This window comes from Sinocyclocheilus anshuiensis, unplaced genomic scaffold (genome assembly GCF_001515605.1).
Source record: "Sinocyclocheilus anshuiensis isolate Anshui unplaced genomic scaffold, SAMN03320099.WGS_v1.1 scaffold300, whole genome shotgun sequence".
Lineage (NCBI taxonomy): Eukaryota > Metazoa > Chordata > Actinopteri > Cypriniformes > Cyprinidae > Sinocyclocheilus > Sinocyclocheilus anshuiensis.
In genome coordinates, this window is record NW_015557379.1 from 2,185,874 (window position 1) to 2,196,599 (window position 10,726).

A 10,726-nucleotide genomic window follows, 5' to 3' on the forward strand; every position below is an offset into this window, starting at 1 on the left:
TGTGATGCAAAGCTGAATTTTCAGCATCATTACTGCAGTCTCCAGTGTCACATGATCCTTCAGAAATCATTCTAATATGCTGATTTACTGCTCAAGTAACATTTCTTATTATTATCAGTGTTAAAAACAGTTGTGCTGCTTAATGTTTTTGTGAAAACCATGATACATGTATTGATTGCATAGATCACTGCAATTTGTGTATAATGTTACATGTGCTTCATGCCCCCCAGTTATAAAAAACTGAAATCTGATTGTTTAAACTTATCTAACTTCAATTTTTTGCTTAGTAAAAACCTTCATGATAATGATAAAAACTGTTCTGCTTCACACTGGGATCTTGCTCACCGAGTCTGTGTTTATTTGACGATAAGGACCTGTAATTATCCTGAGTATTGCATGGCTACTTACTGAATAAATAGCGTACACCTTTTAGGCTAATTGTACATTTTACCTTATTTATTTGACTGGTTTTGCAACACTTGAGCAATACAAATGGATAGTTTCTGTCATGCCAATAAAGCTCAAAATTGAATTGAGAGAGCGAGAGCTAGAGCGAATGAGAGAGAGAGACAGGGAAAGAAAGGGATACGAGATTTTAGAGTAATACACAGTGTAAAGCTAAGCTGCAAACGTTGAGCTTTTGTGAGTAGTAATCACTCTTCACCGATTTAACATGCTCACACATAAAAAGCCCAGCAATGAGCATTAAATGTGCTTACAGTAGCAATAACCAGTGCTAGTGCTGAAGAGGACCACAGCCGCCCAGATTTAAGCAGGCTTGACAGGCATTTAGCAATAAACGTCTCTTTGCGGATGCTTCACTTGAATTGGTGTCACTCGCAGAGAACTTAATTTATAGAGGCAGTTATAGGATAGGCGGGAAGAGAAAACCTGAAGTGGAGCGAGAGAGAGGGTTTGGAAAAATGGGAGTGGGATGATAAAAGCTCTCTTCGGACGCGGGAAGCTTTCCATGAGGATGTCAGGTAAATGTACTTTATGATTTCAGTTCAGCATGAAACTATTTTTCCTCACACAACCTAGGTAAAAATTACAACGAAAATGACCTCAATTTAAAAAAATAAATAAAGGTTCTTTATTGGCTTTTATTGTCCCGGGAAGAATCTTTAACATCCATGAAACCTTATAGTGGAAAAAGGTACTTTAGATTATTAAAATGTCCTTCACACTACTAAAATAATGGTACGTTTTCACTGAAAGATTATTTAGGGAACCCAGAATGGTGGTTCTATGGCATTGCTGCAAAGCCCCTTTAGCTTTTTGGCGGACAATGAGAAATCTAATCCTAATTGCTGTATATTATGTTTTCTTCTAATTTATTTTGACCTTTGTCAAATGCCTTAACTAAAGCTAAAAAAAAAGACAATTCCTTGTTTCGCTGCCTGTTGCAGCTTCATTATGGACCTTTTTGTCAACTTTGTGAGTAAAATAACAGTCTGTGGTTTTCTGTGGTCTGTGGTTGCTGTTAAATATAAACTATAATGGAATTTATTGCATTATTGTTTATTGCATAAGTTTTGTTCCTTCACAAAACATATTTTGAATGGCCATCAGTGAAAGAGGATTCATGCAGCCAGGTCATGTAGTTATGGTCAGCGTTTTAGGGTCATTGATATATATCGTAGCATACTATTCTAGTTTTTGTTAATATTTTGAATTAGATATTTTTAGTCTGTTTCTTAGTTTTAATTTTAATTTTAAAGTTTGAGTATTTAAATTTAGTTAAATTAAGAATTAAATTAAATTAAATTATGAATTTAGTTTTAGTTGTTTTAGTAATTCAAACTAAACTTTAAGAAAATGAGAAATGTTGCCTTGGCAACTAGCTGAAATAAAATAAAGTTTTTGAAATATTTTATTTTGGTTAACATTAATGGTCACACTTTATTTTAAGGTCCAATTCTCACCATTAACAAACCATTGACTATGATTTTTGCCTCAGTTAACTCCTAATTTGCTGCTTATTAATAGTTAGTAAAGTAGTTATTAAGTTTAGGTATTGGGTAGGATTAGGAATGTAGAATATGGTCATGCAGAATAGGCATGCTAATAAGCAACTAGTTAATAGTGAGAATTGGTCCATATACTAAAGTGTTAACACATTTATTGTATGCCAAGTAATGAGATTGTATTTATTTATTATTGATGGATTGATTGTGGTTTTACTTTTAGTTTTAGTTAATAATGATAACCCTGCCCTTGGTCTGAACAAACAGAACCAAATTCATTATCATCAAAATGGAAAGATGGGATTTGGAAAGCATATCAGAATGTTGTACAGCATATTGTGAAGCTGATTTTGCAGCAGAGACGGATGAAGAACGCTAGTGTTCAGCTAACAGAGACTCATGGGATTTCTTTCCCAAGAGCAGACAGAAAAGACTGTGTGAAGAAACAGGGAGACAGACAGACAGGGTTTGCGCAGTCTGTTGGGATCTCTGGAGCAGTAAAACATGTTTATTTTTTATTTCTTGAAATATATATAACATATTTATTACATATTATAATATTATTCTATATTAAATAATGTTTTACTATTTTTATGTACTTGAGCGATGTGAGTTAATAAAAACGGTATGCACAGTTATGAAATTATTTAGTTGTTTTAGTATCTGACTCACTAAAGGATTTTATCTAAAAAAACAGATAATGGCACAACACAAGTTTTAAATGCAACTTCTCACATTGTGGGTCTGCCTAGAGTTGTAGGTTAAGGAGGACTACTATGCTACAATCTACACAATAAAGTGGCTCAACTTTTTAGTGATTTTGCCCCATCAAACAGCCTTCGACCAGTTTTTCTGTCCTTTGCCACCAAAAGGATAGGTTACTCCCAGCAGGAGCTCTCTCTCCCTTCCTCTGTGTTAATTTCTCACCCACCACACCTGATAAATGAACAGCAGCTGTGTCCCAAATCCACAGGCAAATAAACCTGAATAAACACAAAGCTTGTCGTTTACACAGGTCGGTGTAATCCCATAATCCTTTGCACGTACGTCCTAACCTTCCCGCCGCCCCCAGCGCTGCCAGCTCCAATCGGCTGCTCACCCGTGTGGCACCCTGTTCAGAGGTGACCCCGCTATAATGGAAGCAGCTTACTGATGTCCAGAGGTGGAGAGGTGTAGGAGATTACACAGGCTTTAGTTTGTGATGTTCACTTGACCTTACCTACTCAATGCAAAGATTGTTTGAAGGAGTCAAAAGAATGATTGAGATGGATGAGACTCTGATTACGGACAGTCTGACCGCTGTACTTACGTTAGGGTCAAACTTATTGAGTCACACTGTTCATCCTCATCAACTTTGTGACCAGTCTTTTTATGCTGAACTGTACATTTTTTTTCACACTTTTAACTCTACATTCAGTTACTTTGTAGGAGAAAAGAAATTAAACTTTTCTATGTTTACATGGTTATTATTTAAAGATGTATCAATTTATGGGTCTGTATGTACATATACAGTCTGAAATTCTGTGACTTTTCCTCATATATTTGTATTTTATGATTTTAACATTTTAAATCAACATTTTAACATAAAAACGCATTTACATTACTTAATTACAATTTAATCATACGTTTTTCATGGACATATACTGTACTTATACAATAAAGTCTGAAACCATATTGAAAATATGATTCTATAAATTGATACAACTAGTTAATAGTGAGAATTGGTCCATATACTAAAGTGTTAACACATTTATTGTATGCCAAGTAATGAGATTGTATTTATTTATTATTGATGGATTGATTGTGGTTTTACTTTTAGTTTTAGTTAATAATGATAACCCTGCCCTTGGTCTGAACAAACAGAACCAAATTCATTATCATCAAAATGGAAAGATGGGATTTGGAAAGCATATCAGAATGTTGTACAGCATATTGTGAAGCTGATTTTGCAGCAGAGACGGATGAAGAACGCTAGTGTTCAGCTAACAGAGACTCATGGGATTTCTTTCCCAAGAGCAGACAGAAAAGACTGTGTGAAGAAACAGGGAGACAGACAGACAGGGTTTGCGCAGTCTGTTGGGATCTCTGGAGCAGTAAAACATGGTGATGTGTGGCAGCTGTTGATGTTGAGAAGGGCAGCGTTGTCTCTTTCTCTGGTTCATTTGTTTCATGACCAATTTCTTCCCCTGTTGCGTTTCCTGTAGCTGCAGCATTCCGGTGTCTGTTGCCATCAGCTGTCCTCTCCTTTCTGTCTCTGACGCTCTTGTCTTCATATCGCCGAGGCTTTGAAAGTTTCTGTGCCACTGTGACTTTGCGTTGCTGTAAGTGAGCCGTCTGAGGCCGCTGTAATGATAGCCTATCCAGAGCCATCTGTCTTACATCTGCCAGCATTGGCCCTTTGAGAGCCTCGATGAATCAACGCAATGATGGCAGAGTTTTGGGCTGCTGAGAAAACAAACAGGACATTTTTTAAGCTTGTCGTTTACACAGGTCGGTGTAATCCCATAATCCTTTGCACGTACGTCCTAACCTTCCCGCCGCCCCCAGCGCTGCCAGCTCCAATCGGCTGCTCACCCGTGTGGCACCCTGTTCAGAGGTGACCCCGCTATAATGGAAGCAGCTTACTGATGTCCAGAGGTGGAGAGGTGTAGGAGATTACACAGGCTTTAGTTTGTGATGTTCACTTGACCTTACCTACTCAATGCAAAGATTGTTTGAAGGAGTCAAAAGAATGATTGAGATGGATGAGACTCTGATTACGGACAGTCTGACCGCTGTACTTACGTTAGGGTCAAACTTATTGAGTCACACTGTTCATCCTCATCAACTTTGTGACCAGTCTTTTTATGCTGAACTGTACATTTTTTTTCACACTTTTAACTCTACATTCAGTTACTTTGTAGGAGAAAAGAAATTAAACTTTTCTATGTTTACATGGTTATTATTTAAAGATGTATCAATTTATGGGTCTGTATGTACATATACAGTCTGAAATTCTGTGACTTTTCCTCATATATTTGTATTTTATGATTTTAACATTTTAAATCAACATTTTAACATAAAAACGCATTTACATTACTTAATTACAATTTAATCATACGTTTTTCATGGACATATACTGTACTTATACAATAAAGTCTGAAACCATATTGAAAATATGATTCTATAAATTGATATTATAATGTTTTCTTATTTTGATTTTTATATTCCAAGCTCTGATTTTGTGATTAAAATCAGTTAAAATATTTTAATGTTAAAAAACACATTTATATTTGAAGAGTTCATTTGCAAAAACCGATAAACGCCACTTTAAAAAAAACGAGCTGATTGCCGTGCAGCCATCTGTCTTACATCTGCCAGCATTGGCCCTTTGAGAGCCTCGATGAATCAACGCAATGATGGCAGAGTTTTGGGCTGCTGAGAAAACAAACAGGACATTTTTTGAACATTCACAACCAATGGTGGATCCTGATATAGGCGACGACGCAGATCAGAGGTTTAGCTCACTATTGCACTTGAATCGAAAGGGAATTGTGATCTACAATAGCAACTTTTCTCATTAGAAGGTTAAAAAAAGCTGTATGCAAATGTATATACAAAAATGTGTGTATCCTGTAGCTGAAAGAACTTTTTAAAGAAGTTTTTATTTTTAATTATCATTTTGCCTTCATTAGTCCATGGACCCTACAGAGGAGAAGCAGTTTAGAAGATAGATAGATAGATAGATAGATAGACGTGTTAATTTAAGTAAAATATTATGTCAATTAAATTGAACTTGACTGTAAAGCATATTTTCATATATTCATATTATGTGTGTATATTATATAATATAATTCAATATTTAATATATATTGAATATATGCTAACACTTTACAGTAAGGTTTGCGTGTAATCACATCCATACGGTTTATGATCACAACAACAACAACAACGTTTGTCAGACATCTACATTGTCATCTGCTGTATTTGTTTAAGTTATTATTACTTAATCAAAACAACCCAACTGCAGTTTGATTGATATTACTTGGAATGCGCAATAAAAAAGTTAATTTAAGTAAAATATTATGTCAATTAAATTGAACTTGACTGTAAAGCATATTTTCATATATTCATATTATGTGTGTATATTATATAATATAATTCAATATTTAATATATATTGAATATATGCTAACACTTTACAGTAAGGTTTTTTTTTTCTTTACAGTAATAGTTAAGTTTAACTATATTTAAGGGACATTGAAAAACATTTGGTGTTGGACTAATGTTAATAAATTTAATAATTTGATAATATATTGTTACGACGAACTTGATGAACCTATGATATCTTCTTCAGGGCGAGAAAGGAAAATAAAAGCTGAAACGTTTTCACGGAACCTTGCAAAAGCAGCAATGGTGAGGGAAAAGCTCCGTGTATTGCGTGTAATCACATCCATACGGTTTATGATCACAACAACAACAACAACGTTTGTCAGACATCTACATTGTCATCTGCTGTATTTGTTTAAGTTATTATTACTTAATCAAAACAACCCAACTGCAGTTTGATTGATATTACTTGGAATGCGCAATAAAAAAAAAACGTGATTTCTGAAAAAAAATTTTAAATGGCGTTATCGGTTTTTGCAAATGAACTCTTCATTTCTTAATCATTACAAATTAATTTAAAATATTTTTTTAAGACCGGAGTTTTTTATTGATCTAAATGTACAAATAGAGTAAAGTCTGAGACATAATTGAAAGTCCGCAACTTTTTTTTTTTAAATTTAAAAATAAACGGAAAGCTTCAGTTTCTCTAGAAATTTAAAACAAATAAAACTTTTGACATAAAATGATTATTTAGATGGTTCACATTTTCTTGGTTACAATCAAATGTAAGCAAATTGAAGCAAAATAGACACCAAATGCTAAGCGATTCTGTTAATTCAACAACTACGCTGTAACAAGGACACCTTAAAATAAAGTGTAACTGTAAAACATGCTGAAAATAAATTGTTTTTCATATTTATTATTAGCTCATGAGTCTCTACATGTCGCCCCCTGCAGGTGCGGTGGACCAAGACAGCAGGCAGCGGTTCCGACAAGTTCCAGGAGACGTCCATCTTCAATGAGACTCTACGGATCCCCAACATCCAGAGAGTGCAGGGCGGCCGCTACTACTGCAAAGCTGAGAACGGGGTGGGGGTGGCTGCCATCAAGTCCATTCGTGTAGATGTGCAGTGTAAGTGATAGGGCCACGATCCCTCCTCTTCCCGGCCTGATCCCTCCAGGATTTCCTGCAGGAGGTGAATCAGTGTGAACTCTCCAGAGCTCCATCTCTGTCCTAGTGCTGGATATCGGTGTGGGAGGTTATGGAAAACAGGAGGGGAAACCATGCTCAGTTGAGCTGCCAAGACAAAAGAGGAAACAAATTGTAACACCCAGCAGCTTTTGAGGAGATTTAATGAGCAGTGATTGATGGACATATGGGCTGCACTGGACAGATGCGTCTGGAGAGTTCAGGTGAATGAATTGGAAGGATCTCGAGTGAGAGTTGAAGCCGTAGTTCAGGCAGGGTCACACTCTTTGTGTGTAAGGGATTCCCTGCAGTGCTGCCCAGCACCACTGACCCACTGTCCCGTTGAGCCAAGGGTCAGGTCAGCGGCGACAGCCAGACCCCACAAAAAGCACCTACAATAGAACCCTTACGCTCTCAGATCAACCTCACATTCAACACTAACAACCTTAAGGGGTATTCACTCAGAACTACTTTTGAATTTTATTTTTTACATTTTATTATTTTTTATTAAACTGGATCTCTTCCCAAATCACTTTCTCCCCAACATTTTTGTCTCGTTTTTAAATTTCATTCATAGTTTTTGTCATTCAAAATGAGTTTTTATTTCGTTATCATCTCGTTTTCGCCAGAAACAATGTAAAAAAAATTAACAGTCTGAGACCTCATTGAAAACCTGCAACTTTTTTCATTTAAAAATGTAAACAAACAGAAAGCTTAAGTTTCTCTAGAACGGTTACATTCAACACTAACAACCTTAAGGGTTGTTCACTCAGAACTAGTTTAGATTTTTTTAATGTATTAAAATAAATTAAATACAATTTATTAAAATGTATAAAAACGTAATAAGCAAAAATATGTAACTTATTTTATACATACATAATGGTTTATATATATATATATATATATATTACATTTTATATTGTTTTTATATTTTTTGATACATACTGTATATAATTATGTGCACTCTATTAATATATATTTTGAATTAAAATTAAATGCATCCTTTTATACACAATTGTAAAAAAGAATTGTGGTAATTTTTATTGCTTTTTAAAATCTTAAATATTGTTTAAATATACAGTTCAAAAACCTACTTTAATTTTTGTTATAACATTTTTAGATTATTATATAATCATTTATAGCTATTTATAAATTATATAATTTCACCTTTTTAAATTTTTTTTGCTAATTTACATTTACATTTTATATTAAGTATATAAAAAAAAAATACTGAATTAAAAAAAATATTAAAAACAAACTTTATGAAATATTCTCAAAAAAGTGTACATATATGATACAATTTTGCTTAAAAAATTAAACACGCATTGTATATCAGAAGTAAACAAAAAAATTACAAAGGTCTTAAGATTCATTTTTATGAGGCTTGCTTCAGAAATAATGGACAGCAGAAAACAGCAAAAGAGCAGTCGAAATGCTGCTAATTGGTCAAAAAATGTCCGTTTACTGCATGTTAGCACAGAGAAACAATTACACGGTTAGCTAAACAGACAATTAAGTGTGGTGGAATGCAAAAACACTTTCTGTGTGAACTGGCCCTTATTCTTTCACCCTCACGGCTTTGCACGTCTCTGTTGCAACATATTGTAACCCCTCACAGACTTTTGTATGCTTAATTTACTTCCAGCCGCTAACACTAAGATTCAGTCAGCGATCTCCCTCTGCGATATTCGACCATCACGCTTCCCCCATGGCCCCTCCTCGTCCCCCAGAGGATGGATGGGTTGTTCCATAGGGTTCCCCGGGGGAGGATGATAATTGTGTAGCAGGTAAACAGGGCAGGCTGACAGCTGCTCTGAGTGGAAGCACTCCTGACGGGTGATGCTTGTTCAATTTTCCCCCACCGGCTCCGCGCAGCTCTCCGGATGACTTTAGCACCACAACACCAGCAATTAGACTCAGCCAGACCAGAGCGACGAGGCACGGCACGGACCACCCACCACACACACACACACACACACTCACACGACGTCTCCCCTCAATCTTCTACAGCACCAAACCCTATTACTGAGAGAAAAGAGAAGTAAGAGAGCAAGTGTGAGCTGTGAGATGGAAAGGTGAGAGGCACAGAAGGTGTGAGAGATAAAGATGGAAGAATGACGAAAATAAGAGCCTCAGAGTGGCCTGATTCTTTTGTCGGGCTGAATAAAAGATCCATGCCGCTTTTATAGCACAATGCCAGCGTTAGCACGCGGCCGGTTTGACACAAGCAGAGTTTTAAGAGTTATTTAGTTGGAAAAGTGATGACAAATCTCTCTCTTTTTCCATTACCTCATTACCTCATAGGTCTCTATTGGTTCACGGCTACGTCCAGGGGCATTTTAATGTGTTCTGTTAAAGGGACTTTGATATAACCAGTCACTGTTCCGTGTGTGCTGTGCTAAAGCTGTTTGCCTGATTTTATGTCAGCATATTTCATCTATTTAACCTCAGCCTGGCACATGCTACAGAGCCAGACAGCCTTAGTTAACATCAAAGAGAGAGAGATGCAGGAGGAAGTGAGAGGTACAGAGCAGCGATGCACAAAACTACATTTTTTCAAAATGAAATAATCTGCGGTTTGTCAGAATGATTATTCAAATAATTAGGTATAATTAGGCTGCTTTAGGGTTTTGCTTTCAAAAACTACTGGACGAGAGGGGTTAGAGGCATATGTTTAAAAGTAATATCTGTTAACTAGACATGTTGTAAACTGCAATTCTACTCACATATTTTCTTAATTTGTATTTTTGTCTTGTTTTACAGTAAAAATATGTAAACATCATTGAATAGGATATATGTGCTTAATATTATGCAAAACTGCATAATGTATTAAGAAATGTATTTTCCCTTCTTCTTCTTCACTATATTTTAACCTTATAACAAGAATATTTAAAAAAGTATTTTTTTTTATTAAAACAATGTTATTTTAAATTAAATGTAATTAAAAAAATATTTATATAATTTTTTTGTATATAAAATTATTATTATTATGGTCTTTTTAGATTTGCACAAATTTGACATACTTTTAAAATATTTTGTAATAAATGAAATTATTTGAATAATTTAATGATTTAAATTAAATGTAATAATTTGATATTTTTAAATATATATTCTCGTTATAAGAATGAGATCTAGCGAAGAAGAAAAAATATCCTTTTTAATATATTATGCAACTTTGTGTAATATATTATTATTACCATAATTAAAGAGTAAACTTATTTGAAAATATATATACGAAGACAAGTCTTAATATATTATGCAATTTTGCTTCTCAAGTAAATGCATCTTGTTTTAATGATTTGTAGATAGCTGATGAACAAATATTGGGATAATGTTTTTTTTGACAGTGTAGTCAGGTGTTGGGCGACTAGTTGATGATACTGACCAATCCTGTGCAGCTAATGCAGATATTGATGGGAACTGAGAAGCCATTAAACACACACACACACACACACACACACACACACACACACACACACACA

General features: G+C 34.9%; 1 protein-coding gene across 1 annotated transcript in view; it reads left to right on the forward strand.

The window, feature by feature from the left end:
- LOC107679144 (MAM domain-containing glycosylphosphatidylinositol anchor protein 1-like) overlaps window positions 1-10,726 on the forward strand; it is a 181,564-nt gene that overhangs the window by 8,673 nt on the left and 162,165 nt on the right. The window contains exon 3 of the mRNA XM_016474603.1: window positions 7,013-7,187. Coding sequence (XP_016330089.1) covers window positions 7,013-7,187 — 175 coding nt within the window. The remainder of the gene's footprint in view (window positions 1-7,012; window positions 7,188-10,726) is intronic.